The 27,809-nt window shown below is 43.3% G+C and overlaps 1 protein-coding gene across 1 annotated transcript; it reads right to left on the reverse strand.

Moving 5' to 3' along the window:
- Positions 1 to 6,068: 6,068 nt before the first annotated feature.
- On the reverse strand, positions 6,069 to 26,362 carry Nrip3 (nuclear receptor interacting protein 3). Its single transcript, XM_051149377.1, has 7 exons — positions 26,091 to 26,362; positions 12,463 to 12,603; positions 11,627 to 11,709; positions 9,271 to 9,410; positions 6,788 to 6,840; positions 6,596 to 6,690; positions 6,069 to 6,084 (listed from the first exon to the last, which is right to left on the reverse strand). The coding sequence occupies exons 1-7, from the start codon at positions 26,262 to 26,264 to the stop codon at positions 6,069 to 6,071; spliced, it is 702 nt and encodes a 233-aa protein (XP_051005334.1). The 5' UTR covers positions 26,265 to 26,362.
- Positions 26,363 to 27,809: the final 1,447 nt, after the last annotated feature.

Genomic DNA, 27,809 nt, shown 5'->3' on the forward strand with positions numbered 1-27,809 from the left:
AATAAGGCACACTTACACTGAAGTCTAAAACATTTTTGAAAAAAAAGTTGCATCCTCTATCCTTAATATACCTATTATTATATCATACTATTAAGGTAAATATTTATTATAAATGTATATATACTATTCATAGTTGATCCAAATAACACATGATTACATTCTCTTGGGAATAAAGTTAGTCGTTTCCTCTTTCTACATGAGAGATAAAGCACCTGGCCTTCAAATATTTATAATTTATCTTATAGTCTGAGAACATCCAAACACATGAGACAGTTTTCCCCCCTCCCCCCCCCCCCCCCCCCCCATAAATGCTGCAGATTGAGCTCAGGGCCTCAAGTGTTCTGTTTCTGGCTTTAACTAGGGAACCTTCCCAGAATCACTCATTGTCTTTTACACTGAAATGTTTCTTTATGTCTACTGGACAGTTTTGTTTTTAGAGACAGGGTTTCTCTGTGTAGCCCTAGTTGTCCTGGACTAGCTTTGTAGACCAGGCTGGCCTCCAACTCACAGAGATCCGCCTGCCTCTGCTTCCTGAGTGCTGGGATTACAGGCATGTGCCACCACACCCAGCTTACTGCACAGTGTTTGTTCTGGGATAATTTTACCATATCTTCCTCATCTCCCTTCTGTTTGTTTCTCTGTAGTGCTAATGATCAGAGCCAGGGCTTTACCCATGCTAGCCACACCTCCACTGAGTTACATCCCCATCCCCAGAACTAGTCTCTTCCTCTGCTTAAAAAAGAAAAAAATTATTCCTCTCTGTGTCTCTGTCTGTCTGTCTCGGTCTGTCTCCCCCTCTCTCCCCCAACACCCCCTGTGTATGTGTGTATACACCTGTGCATACACGGTGCACATGCATGTACATGTTTCCATAAAGACTCAGAAGAGAACATATGATATGGACTTGGAGTTATAGATGGTTGTAAGATGTCTGATGTGTGTGCTGGGACAGAACTCTGGTTCTCTGCAAGAGCTCTCAACCATCTCTCCAGCCTTCCTCCAGTCCCCTTTTTGAGACAATCTTCCCGCGTTGCCCAGGCTAACTCTGAATTCAGAATCCTGCCTCAGCCCGCTAAGTCCTGGAATTTGGAATTTGTACCACCTCACCTGGCTTTCTAGCCCTAGTGTTCTAGTCTCTTATAACACACCACACCCTAAATAAAAGGTCTCTAAGAAGATAGGTAAGATTTTGCTGTATTGTTTATTGAGAAAGGGGTTCTTTCTCTATATAGCCCTTGCTGTCTTGAAACTCACTCTGTAGACCAGAAATCTGCCTGCCTCTGCCTCCCAAGTACTAGGATTAAAGGCATGCACCACCACCACCCTGCAATAGGTAAAATAATTATATAGATTTTTCTGGAGGTGGAATCTGATCTATCAAACTTTTTTTTCTTTTCTTTCCTAAAGATTTATTTACTTATTATTTATACAGTATTCTGCCTGCATGTATGCCTACATGCCAGAAGAGGGCACCAGATCTCATTATAGATGGCTGTGAGCCACCATGTGGTTTCTCGGAATTGAACTCAGGACCTTTGGAAGAAGAGTGCTCTTAACCTCTCAGCCATCTCTCCAGCCCTCTATTAAACTTTTGACATTTTTCATAAATAGAATTTAAAGAGCATAAAATGTTTGAGGTGGAATGCAGTGCCTGCTGAGCAGCAGAAGCATAGTTCTAGAATGTGAGAGCCACTGTCACAGTTGAAGCATGTTGCTTGTAGGCTTCTTAACCATATGTTTAAGTATTAAAGATACATACAAGGGGCTAGAGAGATGGCTCAGAGATTAAGAGAACTGGCTGCTCTTCCAAAGGTCCTGAGTTCAATTCCCAGCAACCAAGATCCAGTGCCCTCTTCTGGCCCGTTGGCTCACATGCAGGCACAATATTGTATAAATAAATCTTTAAAAAGATTCATACAAAATAAGCAATGTGAAATAAAAATAAAAAATATATGTACACTTAAAAGGTAAATGTTTTTTGTCCTGCAAAATGCATTTCTTTGGAATACTATCTAATGATACAACTATATAAGGTTAATTCAACCCTCTCCCTTCCCAAGCCTAATTTGTTATCCAAATAAACCTTTTTTTTTTTTTTTTTTTTTTTTTTTTTTTTTTTTTTTTTAAGATAGGGTTTCTCCATGTAGCTTTGGCTGTCCTGGACTCACTCTGTAGACCAGGCTGGCCTCAAACTCATAGCAATCTGCTTGAGTGCTGGCATTAAAGGCATGAGCCGCCATGCCTAGCTTAACACTTCTTTTTCTTTATAATTTTTCATTTTTTAAGGTTTATTTATTATTTAAACAGTATCCTGCCTGCACTGGATCTTATTATAGATGGTTGTGAGCCACCATGTGGTTGCTGGGAATTGAACTCAGGACCTTTGGAAGAACAGCTAGTGCTCTGAACTATCTCTCCAGCCCAACGCTTCTTTTTCTATAAGTAACTCTTTTTGCACACACTGCTGATTGGTTCAACATAAAAGATTGTCCTTGTCCATGAAGGCTTGAGTACCCAGCACTTACATGGATGTTCTCATTCGCCACTGAGTTCAGTACCTTTTCTATATGTTTCGTAGACCACAAAGCCAGTCTGTTCAAAGACTTTAAGGGGGAACTGGAAACCACAAGGCCTTGTGGCTGGAAGGCCCTAATGCAGAAATGCTGATGCACTCAGGCTGAGCCCTGGCTCCTCGGCTTCCAGGTGAGGACAGAGACTGTCACACAAGCACTCAGGGAAAGAGTCCACTTTATTGATACATCAGCGTCACAAATAAGCCCAGTTCAGCCAGAAACACTGAGCAGATAAAGTGCTAATGCAGAGAGACCTGGCAGCGGCAGGAGAAGGAATCCAGTTCATCTCCTCCATGTCCCCAGCCTGAAAAGGTATTTCTACTGCACAAGAGTGAAGACAGCTGGGTGATCCAGGCTACAGGTACTCTGAGCTAAGGGACAGAAAACCACGCCAGTGGGCTGGGTCAGAAAATACCTCTTCCTCAAATTAGACATAGAAATACAAAACAAATCTTTTTCAACTTCCTGGGTGTGACGTCTACTGCTACTTTCCAGGGACTCAGAACTAAGATGGGTAGACGCTTTCTTATATCTCTAGAGAGACTACCATTTTCTGCCTAGGAAAAACTCATTTACCTTCTTAGTTCGATTGTTCCCAAAGGAGAGCCAGAGTGCCCTGGTGAACACTGGAAAGATTGAAGCTATAAGAGTAATTAATTTGGCAGCATTTAAAAAGCATTAGTGATGAGAGACAGAGACAGGCAGATTTCTATGAGTTCGAGGCCAGCCTCATCTACATACGAGTTTCAGGCCAGCTTAGGCTACATAATAAGATCCTGTCTCAAAAACAAACCAAAAAGCACTAATGTAACCCAAGACTTCCTATAACTATCTTGAGGCATTTTAGGTATCTCTATGCCTGGGGATTCAAATAATTTAGCTGGAGAGTTCAGATGACTTAAATGAACTGGGTGAACTATGACATGGAGTCCAGGTTGCCCCAATTGTTTCTAGTCCCAAATTAGAAAATCACTGAAAAAAAAATTTTTTTTAAAGTTAGAAAATCACTGACTGATTTTCAGAGACCAGAAGAAACACTGAAAGCCACCAGGTGCCATACAGTGCTAAACTCAAAGGGCCAGAATCTTCTAGGAACCTGAGCATTCCTGGCCTCACTGGTCCACAGGAAATCCAAATAAGGAGATGCCAGTAGGACCTGCAGTTTGCGTCCTTTGCGGCTGAGAGCCACGGCTTGGGGTAGAACTCTCAAGTAGGGAAATAAGGGGTGACATCTTCCAGCTGTCTTATGAGACAAAGCAAGCTGATGGGATGTTGTGATAAATAGAAGTGCAGGGAGGCCGCAGTGGAGGGAGCATGCCCTCTCACACACACACAAACCGCAAGGCTCATAGGCAGGTTGAAGGCTCGGACTAGCCAAGATAGTGGGTGGCACCTGACAAGATTCAAAGTTTGAGAACTGTTATGAGCCAAGGATAGACCTAGAAATATCTTGAATGGTTACCCACAGTTAGCTATTTTTCTGACTTAGCCAAATAACTGAATGGAAGGGGGAGATTCCGTTATAGGTACCTCTATGCCTGAGATGACATGCCAGAAAAAACAAACAAACAAACCAAAAAAAAAAAAAAAAAAACTTAAAAAACAACTCTGTGGTTTCCCCAATACACTGAGATGGGCCAGGAAATACTGAACAGTTATAAAGGTTATTGTTTGTCTTAATTTAAATTTAATTGTCTTTTGAGACTGTGTATCCATGACTGTCCTGGAACTCTCTATGTAGACAAGGCTGTTTCCTACTCAGAGATCTTGCCTGCCTCTGCCCCTGCCTTCGGGTATTAAAGGCATTTGCCACACCCAGCTCTTAATGGTTCTTCATGCTGCCAGCTACCTTTCTTCTTTCCTTGGACTGAGGGGTTTCCCAATATGTAATTCCCTGCCTGGAGGTTTTGCTCCCTATTTCAATCCCAGCAAAGTCTCCCAGGTAGGCTCCCCCAGACTTGGTGTACTCAGTCTCCTCCCTTCTATTCCAGCCTTGCTTTCTTTTGGTTTTGTTGTTGTTTGTTTTTTCCTTTCTCTACCTCTATTTCTGGCTACTTGAATCCTTGTGACATGTAACAAGACAGACAGGAATTCTGACTGGCTCTTTCGGGTAATACCTCACAGTGACACCAGACTATCAGTGGTTTCTCAGCAGCTGATAATTCTTTCACATCTGTGGTGTCTTTTTTTCTCTTGTTCACTGTGAGAAAGTGCCTCATCTTTGCAGTCTGTTTTTGCCTCCTCACTCTCACTTTTTCCTGTGGTGTGTGTCCATGAGGGTATGTGCAGGGATTTGTATGGGTGCATGTGCAGCTGTGCACCTGTGCAGGCTCATAGAGGCCATGTTGGGAGAACATGTTGTGTGTCCTCCATTCCTCTATCAAAGATAGGGACTCTGGAGATGTCGCTCACTCTCTTGCTCCCCCCCCCCCCCTTGGTTAGGCTGGCAGCTACAAAGTCCCAGCATTCATCCTGTCTTCAAACCCTCAGTTCTGGGGTTGCAGATGTGTGGAACTATGCTCAGCCTTTGTTTGGGTACTGGGATCCAAATGGCAGTCTTGATGATTGCTCAGCAAGCACTCTTTGTTTTTGTTGTTGTTTTGGTTTCTGGAGACAGGGTTTCTCTGTGTAGCCCTGGCTGTCCTGGACTCTCTTTGTAGACCAGGCTGGCCTCAAACTCACAGAGATCTGCCTGCCTCTCCCTCCCAAGTGCTGGGATTAAAAGCGTGCGCCACCACGCCAGGCTCAGCAAGCCAAAGGTGCTGTGATTGAAGGCAGCACCGTGTGCACATTAGACAAGCACGCCACCACTAAGCCACATCTAATACCCCTCCGTTTTCTGCACTCTGACCCTGCTGCCTTCCTCTTAAGGCTTGGAAACAAACAAAGCAGCACAAGAGTGTTGGTTTGGATGCCCGGATTCTGGCTGTCTTGTGCCACTGACTTAATACATGAATTTAGACAATCCATTTGCCTGTCTGGACTAGATGAGCTTCTGAGACATCTTCTAGATCAGTTACACTGGAAAAATCAATTACTTCAGAAGAGATTCTAATGTCAAGACAAATGTGTCTACACCTCTTTAAAACAGCTGAAAAGAAGTTCCTATTTATTATATATTTACTATTTAAAGACAGCAAGTGCTATCGGTGAGGAAATAGAACCTGGCAGACTACACTGGACTAATAAGAGCAAATTCTTGGAAGAAGCAGAGAAATAGGCCACAAATAAGACCTGGCAGTGTCAAAAAGGTCTATAAATTAAATATTCAAAGAAGTAAAAAACAATGGCTGTTTAACCATTAAGCCATTAACCAGACAAGATCTCTAAGCACAGACTATAGTCTAGGAAGGTCTGAGTGGGAAGAAGCCCCTGCAGGGTGCACTGGAGGGAAGGACTTGGTCCATAGCAAGGTGCTACTGCATTTAGTTCAAACCCAGTCTTCTCAGTCTGTCAACCGGCTGTGTACACATGCAGACCCCCCTCAGGCTGGGGTTACGCTTCTGAGGTGCTGAAACGACAAAGAAACAAAGAATCGATAGCAAATTCAAAGGAGTTAATCCAAAGGCAAATTAACTTTGGCTCAAAAACTTCTCATGCACACACCTATGATCCCAGCACTTAGGGGGCTGAGGCAGGAAGCTCATGCATTCAAAGGCAGCCTGGGCTACATACCAACACGCTAGCTCAACTCCCCCTCTCCCAACTCATATCCCATTCCATGCCTGGGCTATGTACTGAAATCTTGTTACACACACACACCCACACACACACACCCCTACACACACAGCCCTACACACACACACACACATACACCCCTACACACACACACACACACACTTACACCTTAAAAAGCTGTTAATTTCTTCCATTAGTCTGTGTGCTGTCCTTGTTTATTATAGCGTGTGGGCTAGAGCTCTATGGGACAGTAAACTGGGCTGGGTAAGGGCTTACTTCCGCTTTGACTGAAAGCTGACTCGTGGTAGATAACTTTGACCTCACTGACTAATATCAGTACTTACTTGTCTTCACTTGAAGAAACTGTCTCCACAAAAGGGATTTCTTCTTTGTCTGTCTTCCCCACAATCAGCCGGTGCTTGTCCAAGTTTATGATACACTAAAACAAGGAGGACCACAGGTCACCTGTCAGCGATGCCACTCTCATTCCCTGCCTCTGAGAGGAAATATCAAAGGGAAAGTAGAGTCGGTCCTACCTTCAGGGATCTAAGAGTCTGGAGACCAAGCGACAAGGTTTTTTCATTATCATCTAATAAAAAGAAAACAGTAAGGTTCGACATTTCTATGCTGGCTCGGGCGTCAGCCTCATCACCGTTAGGTTCATCTGTTCCATCTGTCCACCCACCCACCCACCCACCCAACAAACCAGCCAGCTACCTGCCCAGTAAACATCTGTTGAACATTTTTACTGAGTACTTTCTCAGATCATTATAGCTAAAAGAAGGTAAGAGCCAACATTCAAGCCAGTCTTTTTCTCTCTCCAGTAACAAATAGGCAGGTGCTTAGTGTAGACTAACAGAGAACATGAGAAGCACAGAAGGAGAGAAGGCAATCTGGCATTTATGGCAGAGGAGTAAGAGGATCTTGCCTTCACCAAAAACATGTTCATAAAAAGTGCCCTTGGGGACATTTTAACTTGCACATAAAAAACATCTGTCTGCCAGGTGTGGTGGCACACATCTTTAGTTCCAACACTTGGGGAGGCAGATGCAGGCAGATCTTTGTGAGCTTGAGGCCAGCCTGATCTACAAAGTGAGTCCAGGACAGCCACAAAAATAAATAAATAAATAAATAAATAAGTTAAATAAATCTGTCTTCAGGCAGGTAAGATGGCTCAGTGGGCAAGGTACTTGCTGCCAGGTCTAATGACCTGAACTCAATCCTTGGAATCTACATGGTGGAGGGAAAGACCTGACCTCTGACTCCATAAAACTGTCATGTCACATGAGCATACCTCTCTTGAAACAAATAAGTAAATGTAAAAAAAAAAAAAAAAAAAAAGTCGGTTTCCTTGGCTTATATGCATAATTCAGGTTTTTATCCACAAAGAAGGATGACATTATGTCACTTCTAGGGAAATGGATGCAAGTGGAGATAATCATAGTAAACCAATTAGATCAGTCTCAGAAACACAAATATTTTGCTGGGTGGTGGCGCATGCCTTTAATCTTAGCACTCGGGAGGCAGAGGCAGTTGAATCACTGTGAGTTCAAGGCCAGCCTGGTCTACAAAGTGAGTCCAGGACAGCCAAGTCTACACAGAGAAACTGTGTCTCAAAAAACAAAACAACAACAACAACAAAAGAAAGACAAATATTTCATGTTCTCTCTCATTTGTGTGGCTTATTTCATATGGGCACATGAAGTCATATATAAACAGGTGACATAAAATAGTAATGAAGCTGTCTAGGGCATCAGTGAGGACTAAGTGAACAGAGAAGAGTGAGAAAGGAACTGGGCTATGCTCAGAGTGCACTTATACACTTGTATGAACATAGCCTTATGTAATTAACTATAATTTTTCATTATTAAAGAATTTAATCGCATGTATCTATTTATGGGAGGCACACTTGTGCTGTGGAGCATGCATGGAAGTCAGGGCAATTTGCAAAGGTCAGTTCTCTCCTCCCACCATGTGGGTTGTGGGGATCAAACTCAGGTTGACAGACTTGATGCCAACCATCTTAATCCACTGAGCAATTCCACTGGCTCCACTTTATTTATTTATTTATTTATGTTTTGTTTTTTCGAGACAGGGTTTCTCTGTGTAGCCTTGGCTGTCCTGGACTCTCTTTGTAGACCAGGCTGGCCTCAAACTCACAGAGATCTGCCTGCCTCTGCCTCCTGAGTGCTGGGATTAAAGGCATGCGGTATCATGCCCGGCTTGGCTCCAATCTACTTTTAAAGACTGATTTGTTTGTTTACTTAATGTTATGTGTGTGTACCTAAGCATGTATATACACCACATGTGTACAGGAGCCTGAGGATGTCAGGAGAAGGTGTCAGATCTCTCAGAACTGGAGTCACAGGTGGTTGTGAGCAATCCTCTATAGATGCTGGGAACCTAACCTGAATCTTCCGCAAGAGCATGAAATACTCTAAACCACTGAGCCATCTCTCCAGCCCCTAGTAAAAACATTAAAAAAATTTTTTTTTAAATAAGGGCTGGAGAGATAGCTCAGCAGTTAAGAGCACTGATGCTCTTTCAGAGGACTTGAGTTCAACTCCCAGTACCTACATGGCAGCCCACAACTGTATTTCCTATTCCAGGGAATCTGACACTGTCACACAGACATATATGCAGGCAAAACACCAATGTACATAAAATAAAAATAAATTATTTTTAAAAAAATTTTAAATAATGTGCTGGGCTGAGCATGCATTTGATCTCAGCACTCAGGAGGTGGGACAGGAGAACCTCTGTGAGTTCAAGGCCAGCCTGATAGTGAGCCCTAGGACAGACAGGACTATAGAGAGAGGCCCTGTTTGAAACAACAACAAATGTGCTGGGTATGGTGGCATATGCCTTTCATCCTAGCACCTGGAAGGGTAAAACTAGCACAAAGGTATACAGTCTAAGGAAATGGCACTCCTGTGTTTTGAAGAAGTAAATATTATAGGCATGAAACCTCAGGAAGGTTTATGTAAGGTCCAACAGTCTAGTCCCCAATTTAACTCACCAACCACAGCTGCTGGGCAGTCCAGCCGGAGAGAGCCCACTGTAATCAGCAGGTGCTCTATCTGGCCTACTACTTTGAGGTGCCGCGGCAGACAAAGCTTTTCTCCTTCATGTTTGTGAGATTTGACATGGTCCTTTAGTCTGAAACAGAGAGAAAACTTTCATAATTCCATTGGCATAATCCCATTCTGTCTCAGAATCAGGTTCTCTAGGGACTTACTGGGCTAGCTGGACTGTGCTTGCTTCAGCCTTTTTTCCTAAACATGCCGGGAATACAAAAGAAAACATGAGATCTGTTTCTTGTCTTTGTTTGTTTGTTTGGTTCTCTGTGTGGCCTTGGCTGGCCTGGAACTTACTCGTTAGACCAAGCTGGCCTGAAATTCACAGAGATTCGCCTGGCTCTGCCTTCCAAGTACTGGGATTAAAGGCGAGCGCCAGACTGTCTGGCTTTGTTTCCTCTTTTTAAGAAGCTTGATGGGCTGGAGAGATGACTCAGCGGTTAAGAGCACTGACTGTTCTTCCAAAGGTCCTGAGTTCAATTTCCAGCAACCACATGGTGGCTCACAACCATCTGTAATGGGGTCTGGTGCCCTCTTCTGGCCTTCCTGTGTATATGTACACAGAGCACTGTATACATAATAAATAAATAAATACTTGAATCACTACCTGCATTTGTGTAAAGAGGAGTTGACACATTCCAAGAATTCCACTCTGCATCCTGATAGTTTAATTAATCTGTCTTTTTACCCACCGCTGGGTAACAGATATCAGAGGGCAAATTAACCCTAATTTAGAAAAGGCTTCATTCAAGGTCCCATTTTTCCATCCTTTCTATTTCATTTTGTTCTAGTGAGATTGTCTTAGGCTATAAGGCTAACGGGAATAGGCAATTGTTTGGCAAGAGTGTTGATACTGGTAACAGCAAAGAAGATTATGGTGAAAATTCTCACTAATTTGACTTGCCTTTGCCAGGACAGGAATAAAAAGGAGTAGCACCAAGGTTTCACATAATTACATAAACTGATTGGAATAGCTAGCACGCAAGCTGTTATGGGTTTGTGGATAAATACTTAATTGTGGACTTTCTGTGCCAAAGCTTCTGCTTTCCTCCATTTCTTCTCTTTTGGTGTTACAGCCCGTCCAAAAGAACACTAATTGCAGTTTTACAGATGGTTATTAATTCCTCCCTAATCACGCAGTCTGCTGCCTAATTATGCACCAGGGCGCCATTAGTCTTTCTAAAGCCATCATATTGTACCTCATCCCTTCACCTCACTAAAAACCAAAACCAAAAACTTGAGATTCTTCTCACCTGAGTCCTGGAATCTACTTTACCCCGACTCTAAATAGCAATGTACAGAACAATTCCCAGAGCTGACTTCAGAGAGTCACGGCAGTGGCGGGGCGTGAGAACAAGGCAGACGTGGAAGGAACAGATCATGTAGTGCAGGCAGTAGGAATGAAATGGAGCCCTGGCTAAGGCCACTTGAGAATATGCATTATTTGGCTGGCATTCTAAAGGGGCCACTTGGTCTGCCTCAGTGACTGATTTGGTCTAAGGGATGATTTGTTGTCAGGCTCTCAACCTGTGGCTCATGACCCCTTGGGTGCTGAAGGACCCTTTCACATGTATCACCTAGGACCACTGGAAAACACAGATTTTACATCATGATTCATAACAGTAACAAAATTATAGTTATGAAGTAGCAACAAAAATGATTTTATGGTTGGGGACCACCACAACACAAGGAACTGTATTAAGGGGTCACAGCATTGGGAAAGTTGAGAACCGTGGAAAACAGCAGTAGGTTGATTCCATTCATTCTAGGCTAGGTGCCTCAGGGATCACCTGGCACTTTGGAAGAGTAGGAGGGAGGGGAAAGTAATGGGAAAGGTTGAGTGAAATGGTAGTAAGAAACCGAATGGCTTTCTCTGTCCAGAAGAGGAGAAGCCTGGGTTTTCTCTCTCCTAGTCAGAGAAAGCCATCCTTGCTTCTCATATATCATGAGTAACAACAGGGCAACTTGTCACTAGTGAATCAAGGCAGGGCATATGCTGAGCAAGAGTCCTACATTCTCATTCCACAGTCTACACGCTTGCTTACAAGTTAGAAACTGGGAGTCAACACAAGACCAAATTTCCTGCATTTCTTTCATTGTCTGACAGTCTGCAATACTCTTTATTAAGGAAACTGGTCCTTGCCTACATAAAAACAAAAAAGGACAAAACAAACAAAAAACCGTTTTCATGTTTCTTTGTGCTTCTGTAGATACAGTCACGCATCTATAACCTTAAACCCGATTCAGTCGAGGAGTAAAATGACATCTGACTTCCACTCAGCACAAGTGACTACGTACCCCAGTCTCTCCACACAAACTGAGGAGATGAGATTATATTGACAGCCGGTGTCAACCAAAGCTTTCACGTCCTTTCCAGCACACTGTGGGAAGGAAACATACTCTTTAACAGGCTCTAGAGGAGCAGAAGAGGAGACCAAGAGCGAACAGCAGATGGCAAATGAAGCCATGGTTTGAGAGCAACCTTCCAACTGCTTGGTCAGTGCTGTCCCATCCCCCCACTGCTAAGTCTGTCTTTGACTGCATCTTTTTCCTGCTAACAGAATACCTATAAGGGGCTCTGTGGGGGGAGGGTAGGGTCACTCTATATACTAAATACTATATATTCATTTTTTTGGTTGTTTTTTGAGGCAGGGTTTTTCTGTGTAGCCTTGACTAACCTGGACTCAGTTTGTAGACCAGGCTAGCCTTCAACTCATAGTGATCTGCCTGCCTCTGCCTCCTTGAGTGCTGGGATTACAGTGCTCGGTGTGCCACTGAGCCTGGCTTTACACAATTTTTTTTTAAAAATCATTCTGGGGGTCAAATTCAGGGCCTTGAGCACGCTAAATGAGTTTTCTACCACCGAACTATAGGCCAAGTCTTTAAAAAGATAAAAAACATTCTTCTGTAACTCTGATAAAAGCTTTTGTACTTATTCCAACCCAAATGTGAATACATAAAATATTGTACACATTTCTAGTATACATAGAATGTTCAAATCCATTTATTAATTCCATGTTAACAACCACTATCTATAAAGTTTTGAGGAAAGGGCCTACTAGTGGAGTCATAAATGGCCCCCAAATTCTACTTTCTAGAAAACTTTAGAGAAAAAAATGTTTTCTGAACATTACCTGGCAAGACACTAAAATCATGTCATCATCTTCACACTTCTTTAGCCCTTCAGACTTAGCCTGATTGAATTTGTTGGTCTTCGAGGCCCAAGGGACACGACTGCTCCGGAGCTTGGACAGATTGGTTTCCATGAGGCGCCTCTGCAGAATGTTATGAGGTTGCTTGAGGGATACAAAGCAGAGGCTTCTTAGGGCCAGGCCACTCCCTCCTCTCCCAACATCCCACCCTGGCTCCACAGAGGTAATGAAGGAACCTCACAAAACAGCTCCAACTTTGCTTCTTATTCTTCCCTCATGTAAGGATGTCATTGGTATTGTCAGGGGAGGTACTAAAAACTAACATGTGACAGAGTACTCTGGAGTGTGCTGCTTAGTTTTTGTTTTTTTGATTTTTGTTTTTGTTTTGGTTGTTGTTGGCAATTTGACACAAGCTCAGGCCATCTGAGAAGATGGAACGAACCTTAGTTGGGAAAATGTCTCCATCAGGTTGGCAGCAGGTAAGCCTGTGGCATATCTTTTTGACTGACAGTTGATGTGAAAAGGCCCAGCTTGCTTCCGGTAGTGCTGTCCCTGGGGCAGTGAGCCTGGGATGTATAAGGAAGCAGGCTGAGCAAACCATGAGGAGAACACCACTAAGCTGAGTTCACCCATGGCTGCTGCTTCAGTTCCTGGCTCCCAGTTTCTGCCTTGAGTTCCTGCCCTAACTTTCTTCAGTGATGGATTGTGAGCTGGAAGTTGGAGGATATAATAAACTCTTTCCTCCCCAAGTTGTTTTCGGTCCATGGTGTTTCATCATAGCAATAGGAACCTAATGAAGATAGCAATTGGTGCCAGAGAGTGGGCTAGTGCTGCAACAGGCCTGATCATGCTACTTTTTTTTTGGAAAAATGTGAAAGACTTTGGGACTTTGGACTGAAAAGTGTTGAGACTATGAAAGAGTATAGAAGCTTTTGAAATTGGACTAAGTGGATTTTGCATTATGATATGGCTTCCGAGACTCTGGGGGACAGGGAGTGGAATGTGGTGGTTTGAATGAGATGTTCCCCATATTCTTGAGCATTTGAATACGTGGTCCCTAGTTGCTGGTGCTATTTTGGGAGGCCTAGGCAGCATGGGCCCCATAGTCTTATATATCTGAATGCCTAGTGGACAAGAAGTGGGACTCCTTGATAGGCTTAGAAGGATTAGGTGTGGCCTTGTTGGAGGAAGCGTGTCACTGAGGATGGGCTTTGAGGTTTCAAAAAGCCCATGCCAGCCAGGTTCTCTCTCTCTCTCTCTCTCTCTCTCTCTCTCTCTCTCTCTCTCTCTCTCTCTCTCTCTCTCTCTCTCTCTCCTGCTTCAGCACTATTCATGCTGCCATGCTCCCCACCATGATGATAATAGACTAAACCTCTGAAACTGTTTAAGCAAACTCCCAATTAAATGCTCTTATTTAGAAGAGCTTTCTTTTTTTGTGATGTCTCTTCACAGCAGTAGAATAATATCTTAGACAGGAGGTATGGTCTTGTGGGAGGGAGTATGTCACTGGGGCAGACTTTGAGGTCTTCAAAGCCCTGAAACATACCCACTGTATGCTCTCAGCTTCATGTTTGTAGTTCAAGATATGAGCCCTCAGCTCTCAGCTTCCACTTCCAATCACCATGCCTGCCTGTTACCACATTTCCCCACTGCAATTGTGGTAGACTCATCCCTCTGGAATCCTCAGCCCAAATAAACCCTTCCTTCGATAAATTGTTTGGTCATGGTGTTTTATCACAGTAATAGAGAAATAATTAATACATGAATATAGGGCCAATTGTGACTTAAGAGAATCAAAGGACCCTGATGATGTGGACTTCTACTTTCTTCCCTTTACAAGGGCAATTCAGGAGAAAGAAGTTTATTCTAGAATAGGTGATCTCTGTATTTACCTAGACGACTGTTAGTCAGTACCTTATAGAAAGGGCAGCTCACTGTCATGGGTATTCAGAAGCTCTGTTTATTGCTATACTAAATGTTACCCCTTACACCCTTACTTTTCACACCTACTTTGCAAGTGCCTTGTGGGCCTGGCTCTTCTGAAGGTGGAATTACCGACAGGGTTGATGGAATAGGAAGACAGTCATGGCTGAGCAAATCTCTTAACATGTACATTTTGGAACCAGGCAAACCCCACAGGATGATCCTCACTGATAGCCTCCAGACTTCAAAACACTTGTATCCCTTGGCCTATCTTGTTAACCATTTACCCACTTTCCTTCTCTTCCTCTCTCTCCTCTTTACTCTCTTCCATCCCTCAACATCCTCCTGCAGTAGTAAGGATTTAACCTAGGGTGTGCTAGTGTTTGCATACTAGTCAAACACTCTATTACTAAGATATATCCCCGGATTCTCCCACTTCTTAATGAATAAGAAAGTGGGGGCTTAAAACAAACTACCACTGATCAAGAACATACATGTCAGAAACATGTTAGGAAACAGAATGACACATGTACATTCAAGTTGGGTTTCAGAAGAACTTAGTAGTTTCTATATCATATATATTCATGTTCCTCTGTTCCTACTCAAAGTGGCCTCCAGACCATTTAGAACACCTTTCTTTTAATTTTTAATTAATTTATTTATTTGTTTTATTATTTATTTATTTTTTGAGACAGGGTTTCTCTGTGTAGCCCTGGCTGTCCTGGAACTCACTCTGTAGACCAGGCTGGCCTCAAACTCACAGAGATGTGCCTGCTTCTGTGCTGGGATTAGAGGCATGTGCCATCACTCCTTCTTCTTCTTCTTCTTCTTCTTCTTTTTTTTTTTTTTAGTTAAGTCATTTGACTTGAGGCATTTTCTACACATATGTATCTTATGCCCACTTTATAATAACATTTCAAAACTCTAAAGAGCTAAAGAGCATACTCATCATTCCTAGATCCTGAAAAGAAGAAATCTCCACAAAACTCAAAGGGGCTGGAAAAGGTATTGGAGCCCCTGGATCTGGAGTTACAGGCGGTTGTGAGCTGCCCAACACGGGTGCTGGGAACAAGTCCTCTAGAAGGGCAGCAAGCACCCTGACTGATGACCATCCCTCCAGCCTAATTTTAGCCTACTTTTATTTAACTTCTCCAGTGCATGTGGCCCTGCTGGTTTCTCCCTTCTAACTTCATTATTATTGAATAAAAACATTTAACCATATGCTCAATGCAAAATATTAAAAATATCACTAAAGTATACAAAGTTAAAAGTGAAGGCCTTCTAATTAAATTAGGAGCAAGTCCAAAGAAGCATATCCAAACAAAGCAAGCAAGCAAACAAAAAAACCCATCTTTGTAAACATGTTAAAATTGGAACGATAATAATTAAACTGTCAAAAATTATCTATTTTTAGTTAGTATATGAAAGACAATTTTCTGGGCTGGGGTACTGCAGCCCAGTTAGTGAGTGGTTGCCTAGCATGTAAATAATTTCATTTTCAGTACTGTACAAGCCGGATGTGATGGTGCATGCCTGCACTTTTGGCACTTGGAAGGTGCCATAAGTTCAAGGCCATCTTTGGCTACACAGTAAATTCAAGGCCATCCTAGGATACAACAAGGAAAACAAAGGCATTTTATGTTAATGAATATAATTATTTTTATTGATTTTTATATTTCTTTTAAGATAATTTTAGATTTATTTTGTTTTCTATGTTTTGTCTGCATGTATGTATGTGTCCCATATGTGTGACTGGTAAGTGAGGAGGACAGAAGAAAGTATCAGATCCCCTGGAATTGGAGTTATGGATGGTTATAAGCCATCATGTGGGTGTTGGAAATTGAACTTGGGTTCTCTGTAAGAACAAGAAAACACTGAGGCACCTTTCCAGCCCTAAGCAATTTGTGTGGGTTGTTTTGTTTAGCTTAAGACAGGGTTTCTCTATGTAACTTTGACTGGCCTCAAACTCATAGAGATCTGCCTGCTTCCACTTTTATACTTCAAAAGAAGTATTCAAAGTACAAAATTTATGGACAACTAACCCATATCAAACTCAGAGATTTCATCACTTTAATAAGTCCACATATTTTACGATTTTACTTATGTATTCATCTTTATGTGTTTGAGTGTTTTGCGTGCCAATATGTATATGCATGCCTGGTACCTTCAGAGGCCAGAAGACGGCATCAAATCCTCTGAAGAGTTACAGATGGTTATGAACCACCATGTAGGTGCTGGGAATTCAACCTGGGTCTGCAAATATAGCCAGTGCTTTTAACCTTTGAGCTACCATTTCAGTCCTATACTTACTTGCTCCCAAACAAAATTTCCCTAACACAATATTAAAGGGAAAATCCCATAAGTACAAAAAAATAGTAAGAGAAAAACAGATTTTGATAAAATATTAACATCAGAACAGCATGTACTAGAGAAAATTTGAGTGCTTCACACTATTTTACAGGAATGGCAGGGAATGATAAATGATTCCCAGCACCCACGGTGGCTCACAACCTTTTGTAAGTCAAGGCACAAAATATCTAATACTAGCTTCTGGCTTCAGCTGGCACCAGGCATGCATACAGTACACAGACATATATGCAGGCAAAATATTCATATACATATAAATAAAAACCATAAAAGAATCCAGTAGAGAAAGACAGCAAAGGAAATGCTGAGAGCAGTATTGGATGAAAAGTTTGACTATTAAGATGAACAGCAGCCAGACCAAAATAAAATGAGAAAATGGGATTCCAGGAAGAATGTCTCAAGGAAAAAATTGGACCAAGTATGGTGTCACATGCTTGTAATCCCAAACAACACTTGAGGCAGGAAGGTCAAGTGTTCTAGGCCAGCCTTAGCTATATAGTGAGCACAGGACAAGCCTGGGCTGCATGAGATTCTGACTCAGAAATAAAAATGAGTCATATATCCTGTGCCAGAGTCTAGCCCTATAGCTCACCCTTCATTAAAGAACTTTCTCTTTGCAATAGACAGAGGGCATTACAGAAAGCACAACTAATGAAAATGTAAGGACCATATGATCATGTGATGCTCAGATCTAACTGATGCTTCCGTAACACAGCTCCTGCTCCTAAGGCTCAAGGAGCACCAAGGAAGGGGGTGTGGGTGTGGAAAGAATGTAAAAAACAGAGAACAGGAATTCTGCTGTGAGACTGCATCTTTTACAAGTGTCAGGGAAGCCACAAGCATGAAATCTCTACATGGCTGCTTAAACAAGACCTGAACAAGGACACCATCAACAGACATGCTAACACAGAAGGGAAGATCTCATGGGGCCCCCGACCTTAGGCCAAGAACAATAGGCAAATACAGAAAGCTGTGAGTGAGCGAAATGGTCTTCCCTAGGAAGACCCCCTCCACACACACACCAAACTGCTCATCCAATACCAAGTAGTCAACCTCAAAATCATATACATATGAGAAACATTATACAGACTGAGAAGATTGTATTTCTATATTTATTAAAGAAAAAGAAGGCATGAGATTGAGAGAGAGGAAAAGAAAAAAAAGGACCAGGCGGTGATGGTGTGTGCCTTTAACCCGAGGATTCTGGAGGCAGAGGCCAGGCTAATCTACAGAACAGGTTCCAGAACAGCCAGGGCTACACAGAGAAACCCTGATGACGATGATGATGATGATAATAATAATAATAACAATAGAAGAAAGAAGGGGAAATTATATAATTATACTTTAATTTCAACTTTTTAAAATGAGCTTATAATCATTTATAGATTTAAAGCAATTTCACATTGAAAATTAAGTAAAAAAAAACTTCAAAGAATTAATTTTGGAAAAATACATAACAAAAATTTATATTTGTCTCAGCTGTGAACAATATGAACATGGTCACAATATAACAGTAAATGCTGATTTGATTCAAAATAATAATTCAGTAGAATATTAGTATAACAGGAGAGAGGGTATAGTGGGAAGATGTGGCAGTTTGAACAGCTATGGCCCCCACAGACTCATTCATGTGTTTAAATGCTTAGCCTACAGGGAGTAGCACTATTTGGAGGAGTCGCCTTGGCAGAGGAAGTGTGTCACTGTGGGGGTGAGCTGTGAGGTCTCATATGCTCAAGCTATGCGCAGTATGGCACACAGTCTCCACACAGATCAAGATGTAGACCTCTCTGCTCCTTTCCAGCCCCATGTCTGCCTGCATGCTGCCATATTCCACCATGATGATAATGGACTAAACCTTTACAACTGTAATCTAGCCCTAATTAAATGTTTTTCTTTATTAGAATTGCCATGGTCATGGTGTCTCTTAACAGCAATAGAAACCCTAATTTAGACATGACTTATAAGAGAGTGGAATTTTTTTTTTTTTCGAGACAGGATTTCTCTATGTGTAGAGACTGTCCTGGACTTGCTTTGTAGACCAGGCTGGCCTTGAACTCACAGCGATATGATGCCTCTGCCTCCTGAGTGCTGGGTTTAAAGGCATCTGCCACCACGCCCCCTGAGAATGGAATTTTTACCCATTCAAAAAATGTTATAGTTTAGTGTGTGTGCATCATACATATTGGGGCCAGAGGGCAAATTTCAGGAGTGTGTTCTTTCCTTCCACCATGTGAATCCCAAAGATAGAACTCAGGTCATCAGACTCAGTTGCAAGTGCTTTTACCTGCTGAACCATCTTGCTTAATCCATTTAATCCATATTAACAAACTCAATCCATATTAGTAAAATCAATTAATCAGGAATGGACATAATGATAAGGAATCTGGGACAGAAGGACCACAAGTTCAAGGTCAGCCTAGACAATATAGTAAGACCTTTTCTGAAGAAAAAAGAAGTTGACACATCACTTATCTATAAATGTGGTGATTCCATATCATAGGAAAGAGTGCAGTCACAAGAAAGGCCATCTTACAGAAGTTTAAGTGGAGTGTTACTTTTCTGAAGTAACAAGAGTCTTGAAGGTGGACACTGCCTACATTAGCTCAGCAGATGAATAATTTCATTTCTCTTGCACATGCCCCATGGTTATAAGCAAGGTACCCTACGATCCAGGCATTCCATCCATATTCAAAAGAAGAGGGAAGAGGATGGGAGCCACCCTAAGGCTATATATCCCTTTTGTCAGGAAAGCAATTTTTTTTTTATAAGTTCCATTAGCAGGGAAACTCAACAGCCAATCCTTACTACAAGAGACCTTGGAAGAGAATTAGCTTTTCCAATCAGAGAGTCAAATAGAAAAGGACTGAAGGGCTGGAGAGATGGCTCAGCGGTTGAGAGCACTGACTGCTCTATCAGAGGTCCTGAGTTCAATTCCCAGCAACCGGTTACAGGGTAGCTCACAACCATCTATATAATGTGATCTGATGCCCTCTTCTGGCCTGCAGGGGTACAAGCAGACAGAGCACCATATACATAATAAATTAGTACATACTTAAAAAAGAAAAGACCGAAAATGGAAAACCAATTAGATAATTAAAACATCAACCAGAACATGAAAGCCTAAAGTATGTGTTTGTATGCATACACAACACGGACACACTCACTGTAAAATTTTCAAGATTTAATTTTTAAGTATATGTATTTGTGTGTGCATGCATCTATGTGTGTGTACGTGTGTGCATCCACTTCTTGACTGCAACACAATGGACCAAGGACCTCAAGTTTTCACTACCATGTCTTATCTGCCATGATGGACTGGATCCTCAATCCATGAGCCAAATAAATAATTGTTTTCTAACGTTCCTTTTGTCAGGTATTTCATCACAGTTACAAGAAAAATAACCAATATACCCGTTTAACACCTTTTCCCTCACAGCTGTCCTAATTGGTGCACTAAATTTATTTTATTTTATTATCTGTAATTATGTGGTAGGGTGGAGAGTGAATATACCTGAGTGCAAGCGCCCTCAGAGAAGAGAAGAGAGCGCTGGATCCCCTGGATCTGCAGTTACAGGTGTAACTCAGCAAACTGAGGTCCCCTGGAAGATCAGTGTATGTTACAGACTCTGAGCCATCTCCTCAACCCATACTTGTGGCTATCATCTGCAGATACTTGAGTTTACTGTGCAAACACATATCAATTTCACTACTTAATTACTAGTGGATTTCTTCCACGTGTATGTCATCAGAAAAGCAGCAATAAGCTCAACTTTGTATTTTTCTTGAATGTCTCTTCCAACTAGGGTCTAAAGCCATCTCTCGGTTTACTCTTTGTCTTGTCTACTGGATCATTTACCGCTGCTCCTTTTTGAAATGTCAGTATGGGGGCTGGAGAGATGGCTCAGTGGTTAAAGAGCGCCACCTGCTCTTCCAGAGGTCCTGAGTTCAATTCCCAGCAACCACATGGTGGCTCAAAACCATCTGTGATGTGATCTGATGCCCTCTTCTGCAGATAAAGCACTCATATACAATAAATAAATAAATTTTTTAAAAAAGAAAAAGAAATGTCAGTGTCTGTCAGTGCTCGATATTTGGCCTTTTTCTCACTCTACATACTTGCCATGGGCAACTTTATCTGCTTTATTGCATAAATTACTACCTTCATAAGGATTCTATCTCAAGCATAAGGATTGTATCTCAAGCACAGCTCTCATAGACCCAACTGTGCTCCTTTACTTGGACACGGCACAGGCACTGCAGACTCAACTTGTCCTACCCATATTTCCCATAAATGTTGTTTTTCCTTCTCTATACCCTTCTCTATCTTGGTGAACACAATTCTGCCTCCTCATACATTATTCTATATTTCTACCGCTACTGCTAGATCTAAGCATCTGTAATCCTAAAATATTACCTTCATGATCTCTTCCCCTTACAATGATTCTCTTGCCAGCTGGATCAAGCAAAAATTCTCAATTTAGCATTCAAGATCTACTAACTACCACTCATCCCCCTTCCCTATCTCATCTATTTAATTATCGCTGCATGAAGGCGTTCTACTTTTAGCAAATTACCACTTGCCACATATTACCTTGGGCAAATCACTAATCTCACTAAGCTTTGCTTTCTTTAACAGTAATAAAGGAAGTTTGAGCTCCATGTTTGGTCAGTTACTTCTTCCTGCCAACCTCAGCTGATGGTACTGCCACCTACTTGTTTTGGTTTGGCTTGATTAAGTTTTGAGAATGGTCTCACTATATTGCCCATTCTAGTCTAAGTAACCAACTCATACACGTTCTTTTTTCTTTTAATTTCTATTTTATTTTATGTGTATGGGTGTTGTGCCTTCATGGATGTCTGTGTGTTCCAGGAAGGTCAAAAGAGGGGAAGAGCTGGATCCCCTAGAGCTGGAGTCACAGAAGGTTATGAGCCACCACATGGGTGCTGGGAATTGAACCCCAGGCAGCTGCAAGTGCTCTTAGCACCGAGCCATCTCCCTGGCATCATACACATTCTTGATTCTCTTCCGATTCTCCCCTTCCAAGTGCTGTTGCTCCTTCCTCCAAACCACATCTACTGTCAATACCCCTTCCCTCAGCTTTCCTTCCTCCAGTCTAACCAAGCTTCCGCCACTTTCTATCTATAACGCAGCAGCTACATCGCTTGTCTTCTTATTTTTATGCTTCGGTTCATTTTCTGCTAAGTTTGTTTGTTTTTAAATGCATTTCAGAGGCTGAGGACGTAGTTTAGTGGTAAACACTTACCTAGGGCGTGCAAGGCTCTGGCTCAATGCCCAGCATGGCAAAAACACATCTAGCCTTCCAATTGCTGTCTATAGCTTTCTCCTAACACCACACTCCTTGCTCATTTTCCTCTAGCCATACTGGTCCTCTCTCATGGGTCCAACCCATGTAGCATCCGGATGGCGAGACCATTGTACCTGATGTATCGTTTTGGGTGGGGCTTCAAGACAGGCTTTCTCTGTGTAACCTTGAATGTCCTGGAACTTACTCTATAGATCAGGCTGGCCTCACACTCAGAGATTTACCTCCCAAATGCTGAGATTAAAGGTGTACACCACTAGTGCCTAGCATATTTTTTTGTCCAGAACATTCATTTGCTCCTGACATATTTTACTCCCTCATTTTCTTCAATATATCCATAAAAGCAATCCTTTTAAAATAGCATTTTATTTATTGACAAGTTCATACATGTGTACAGTGTATCTTGACCGTATCCACCCCCAACTTCCACTCCTGTTCTCCTCATCCCATCATAGGTCCCTTTCTAGAGGCTGGGTACTATACGAGCATTTTTTTTTCGAGACAGGGTTTCTCTATGTAGCCTTGGCCATCCTGGACTCACTTTGTAGACCAGGCTGGCCTCGAACTCACAGCGATCCGCCTGCCTCTGCCTCCCGAGTGCTGGGATTAAAGGCGTGCCCCACCACGCCCGGCTCTATACGAGCATTTTAATGCTCCTTCTCTAAGGCTACAAAGTTCTCTAGTCCTATCTATAGGGCACCAGACTGAGCTGCTCTCATTTGACAGAGATCTGTTCTCATCAGATATTGGATAGTCACTTTCCCTCGCTGTGTTCTACTATCTCTCCCCTGGCCTTAATTCTAGTAAGTCTGGCTAAAATTTTGGCAATATGCAGACTCAAACATAGAGAGGAAAGAAAATTTCTCTCTCTGCTACAAGGTATGGAAGGATATAGCCAGGCAGGTCAGGAATAGAATCATATAAGAAACACAGCATATCAGCCGGGCGTGGTGGCGCACGCCTTTAATCCCAGCACTCGGGAGGCAGAGGCAGGCGGATCGCTGTGAGTTTGAGGCCAGCCTGGTCTACAAAGTGAGTCCAGGACAGCCAAGGCTACACAGAGAAACCCTGTCTCAAAAAACAAAAACAAAACAAAACAAAACAAAAAAAGAAACATAGCATATCATCACATGGCACACTGCTTTCAAAAAGTAAAGTCTTTAGTGTAACAAGAACTTTCATTATCCTGGTAGCCAAAACGAGAAAAATTACAATAGGCAAAACTCCAAGAACAAGGATGCTTTTGTCTAGCTTCATCAATTTTTTTTCAGTTAAAGCAGTATGGGTAATAAATTGGTTTCAGTTCTTAGTTTGTTACAAAAACCACAACACAATGAAATGATAAAATAAGGCAGCCAGACATAAGGAATATGGTGAGTTTCCATGGCAGATTTTGTAGCAGCCAACTCCACACATAAAGGAATTGGGCAAAGGCTCTATCCTGGGGCCAAGTGAACATGACCATCTTTGATTGCCGTATAGGCGCTATCTGCTAAACCAAAAATGTTTGCTACCGAACTAAATATTACAGAAACACCATGGTACATGGTAGATAGTTCATAAAAGCTAGAAGCATAATTAAAATATGGGATACTTATGTCATAAAAACAATCCACAGGCTTAACATTGCTCAAACCACAGAGTCAGTAAAAGCTGGATTTGCATCCTCTTCTCAAACCTACATCTTCCTCTCATGCCTCTTTTTTGTCCCATTTCTATTGGGTTGTTTGATAAACGACTTCAAGTAAGAACTACTGTTAATTTTAATACCCTCCAAATTACACATCATGGAAGAAAATGGAGTCAGCATGATCTGTCTTGTCTGTAAAATGAGTTGATAAGACTGTGTTTCTAAAACCCTTCCTGAGATTGTACTGAGGCTGAAACACCAGTTCCAAGAGAGCTCTAAGCATGCTGTTTCACCCCAGCACTTGCAGCTCTCCCTGCCCTCCCTCAGTCAGCCTTGGTTTCTGTGACACGTTCTGCTTCCTCCCTGCAATAACTTGCACATTAAAGGTGTGAGAACAGTGAGAGAGGAAAATTAACGCTATGAAAATGGATAGAGAAAATGTGAAACATGGTTCAGGGTTTCACAGTCAACTGCTTTGTGTCATATCCATGGCTCTACTCTGAAAGCATCCTCTTTGTAGCCTTCAGCTATGTTCCTTGCTGTGAACTCCTTGTGGCTCAGTTGTGATAGAAGGAGTTAGAACAATTTTCCTTTCAGAGCTCAAAGCAATGTAAGGACTCTTAGGAAGAAGGGCATTGTGGTAATTCTCATTAGGCAGCTCCTTAGCCACCCAAACCAAGCACCAATGCCTGAGATTCAGCATTCTACAAGCCACACTAATTCCTCTCATAATACCTCCCACCTTACTGAAGAGGGTGACTTTGGTCTGAAGGAGAGAAGATTTGGACTGAGTTTGTCAAATAAATCATGGATGCTTTAAAGTGAAAGAAGGGAAGAGGGAGCTATGTCTTTGGTGGGAATACATTTCAACCACTCATCCCTCTCAGTTAGCATCACTGCATCAACTACACCCATGCTCAAGCAGAAAAACAGCTTTTAAAAAACAGAGTAGGATAAATGGAATAACTTTGCTTTCGTGAGAGTATCTAATGGCAGGAAGGAAAAAAATATTTAGTATTGATGAATCATTCAAACTACTGAAATAAAGAAAAGGAAAAAAAAAAAAAAAAAAAAGCAAAAGCGCTTGCTTCCTTTGTCATACTGGGGACAGAAATAGCAATGTCAGTGAACCAGGGCCAACAACCCCATTCAAAATTAAGTATTTCCGAAGCTCAAACTATAAAAATACTAGAAAGATTATTTAGAGCATTTATTTTTACTGCAAAGGACATTTAAGTAATGTTTCATAAGTTTCTCCACCGATAATTAAGGAAACTATAAATGCAAGAAAACAATCAAAGCTGGGAGTGGTGGTACATGCCTATATAATCTCAGCAATCATGACGCTGAGGCAGGAGGATTAAGAATCAGAAGCCAGTGTAGGCTATGTGATGAGGGCCAAGCTAGCCTAGGCTATATAGCAAGACTCCTGATGAAGCTACAAAGTTACATATAAATTTGTGAGCAAAGGTGAGAATTAAATATAGGTCATATCCTTCAGACACTCTTATTCAATAGATGGAGGACAATATGATTTTGGATTCTGGCTTCCGTCCTGGACGTCTACTTAAAACCAAGAATAATCCTGTCAGAAAGAAAAAGACTGTACCTTCCCCGGCTCCGACTATGTACACACATTATCTCGTCTGTACATAGAACAGTCAGGGCTTCCTCCCTCCCTCCCCTCTATAGAGAGAAAACTGAAGAAGAAGGAGAGATGAGAGTGATGAAACAATGTTTAGGTACTGGAAATGTTCCAGCTAGACCTCCTCTTTTCCCCTGCCACCACACCCCTCCCCCGACCCCCGCCCTGCTCAGGGTAGAAAATCAAAGGTAGATCAAGACCAAAACTAAACTAAGTAGATTTGGGGCGGCGAGGAGCGGGGAGCAGTAGAATCAACCTAAGTCAAATAGATCCAGCAACTGTCAAGAAACCGCGCTTTCCACTGTTTGCAATCATCCACTGAGTCACCTCTGTCTGGGACACAGAACTGGCCACGCAGCCTACCAGGGGGGCAGTGAGAGCCAAGACTTCGCTGCGAGGCTCCAGCTCCGGGAGCCAAATTCAAGATTCCGAGTAAGTGGGATGAAAGGAGGCGATCTGGGGGAAATAGGGCAGGATCTCTTTCTTCCTTGGACTAGGAAGGAGAAAGCCGGGTGGGAGGAGGCTGCGCTGAGGGAGAACAGGCGAGGAAAGCTATAAGGACCCCCAGGGATGTGAGACACAGAGGATTTTTGCGGTGCGCCCGCCTAGGAGCGGGCAGCGTCAGGCCTGGCCGGTGACTCAGTGAAAGCGGCAGCGAGGGCCTGGGCGACAGCGGCGGCCCAGAGTCTGGTGGCGGGCGTGGCCGAGATGGGGAGCTCACCGTGTCCTTGGATGAGCCCAGCTTTTTGAGGCCGTCCAGGGGCAGCAGGTCCGCGGAGTCCTTGTGGATGAACTGCACCGCCTGCTTCATCCGGCGCTGCTGCCGCAGGGATGCCGCCTCCCGCATGTCGGTCTCCTTGCGGCCGCCCTCGGTGAGGAGCCCTGAGTAAAACATCGCTGAGGCGCCCGCCGCCCGGCGGCCGGGTCTCCCCGCCCGAGCACCCTCAGCCTCGAGCTCCTTGACAGCGCCGCGGGAGCCTGCTCCCGCGCCTTTTATAGCCGAGCGTGACGTCACGGGGAGCAGCCAGTGCGCGCGGGAGAGGGCGTGGCCGACACGGTGCCCCGCCCCTCGGGCTCCCCGTTCAGGAGAGAGGCAGGGTGGGGGTGGGGTGTCTAGCGTCAATCACTCACCTCTGCTCCATTATCCACCCCGAGGAAAAAGCCAGCCAGGAGGAGCCCGCGGTGGACGGACTGACCCTGAGGCGCTAAGCGTCCAGCGGGGCTGCTTCGCCCACCTGACCCCTGTCCCGCGTGGGTTGCCCTGCATGGGATGGGCTGTGCGACCCTGTGCTCCAGTAACCTCTTCCACCCTAGCTGCTGCCCTCGAACTATAGGTTCACCTGTCCACGCCGCGGCCGATCCCGGAATCACTGACAGCTGAGCCATGTTCTGCTTGTTAGAGTCGCACTTCTGTCTTCCAAAGTTGGGAGAGCTCGAGAGTCCTCCACCTTCGGGTCGGTCCCCACCCACCGGGCCACGTGACTGGGGAGGGGGTTGCAGAGGGCGGGCTGGAGCGGGACCTTCCGGGGGACTCTCCTCCTTTTGACATCCACTGTTCCAAGCCCAGCACCAGAGGTGGGGAGGCGGGTCTGGTCTGAAGCCTCCACCTTTCTGGGAGTACACCTGCTCTTAACAACGCCAAGAAAGCACCTGGGTTTTTTTTGTTTTTGTTTCTCTCTCTCTCTCTCTCTCTCTCTCTCTCTCTCTCTCTCTCTCTCTCTCTCTCTCTCTGCGAACACTAGATTTTACGCTCAGGGATGGAGGTGGAATGCATCCTTGTGGGAAAGCCGTTTTTCTTTGAGATTCATTCATACTTTCTAGCCATTCTAAAAGGAGTGTTCTGTTCCTTCTGGCTTGGAGTCTTGACCTATGACAGTACAAATCATAATTCTATGTGTGGAATCACCACACTTCTCTCCACCTCAGAGGAATGGGATTGAATCAGAAAGATCTGCACTCTGAGAGCACCGGAAGTGACAACAATGACACTTATTTTGCTCTTGTGATTGGGAGCTAGATACGAGAATGAACACTTACAATGTGGTATCTTAATGAAGGGCAGCAGTTATGAGACAGCGCCACCATTAATCCCCTTTATCCAGGCAAATACCCAAACCACCCAATCTGCCTTCGGAATGTCCCTGACCCCTTCCTGTCCATTACTCTGCTGTTAAAGTGGTCTCCAAGTACATACTCCACTACCAAAGGCGTGACAAAAAGCTAAGCTTGTGTCTCCCGAAAACAAGAAGCAGAGCTGCGGGACCTGTCTCTAGAATCTGTGCTGGTGTTCCCAGATTGAGAATGGCTGGCCTCAAGCTCACGGACCTGCCTATTTCCCTCTGCCCTCCCTCCAACTCCTGCCCTAGGTTTTGGAGTACGCAGACTGCTTTTGAGGAAAACAAATGCAGAAAGCTGCTCACCTCACTTCAAGGAAGCCTCA

Source organism: Acomys russatus, chromosome 7 (genome assembly GCF_903995435.1).
Source record: "Acomys russatus chromosome 7, mAcoRus1.1, whole genome shotgun sequence".
Lineage (NCBI taxonomy): Eukaryota > Metazoa > Chordata > Mammalia > Rodentia > Muridae > Acomys > Acomys russatus.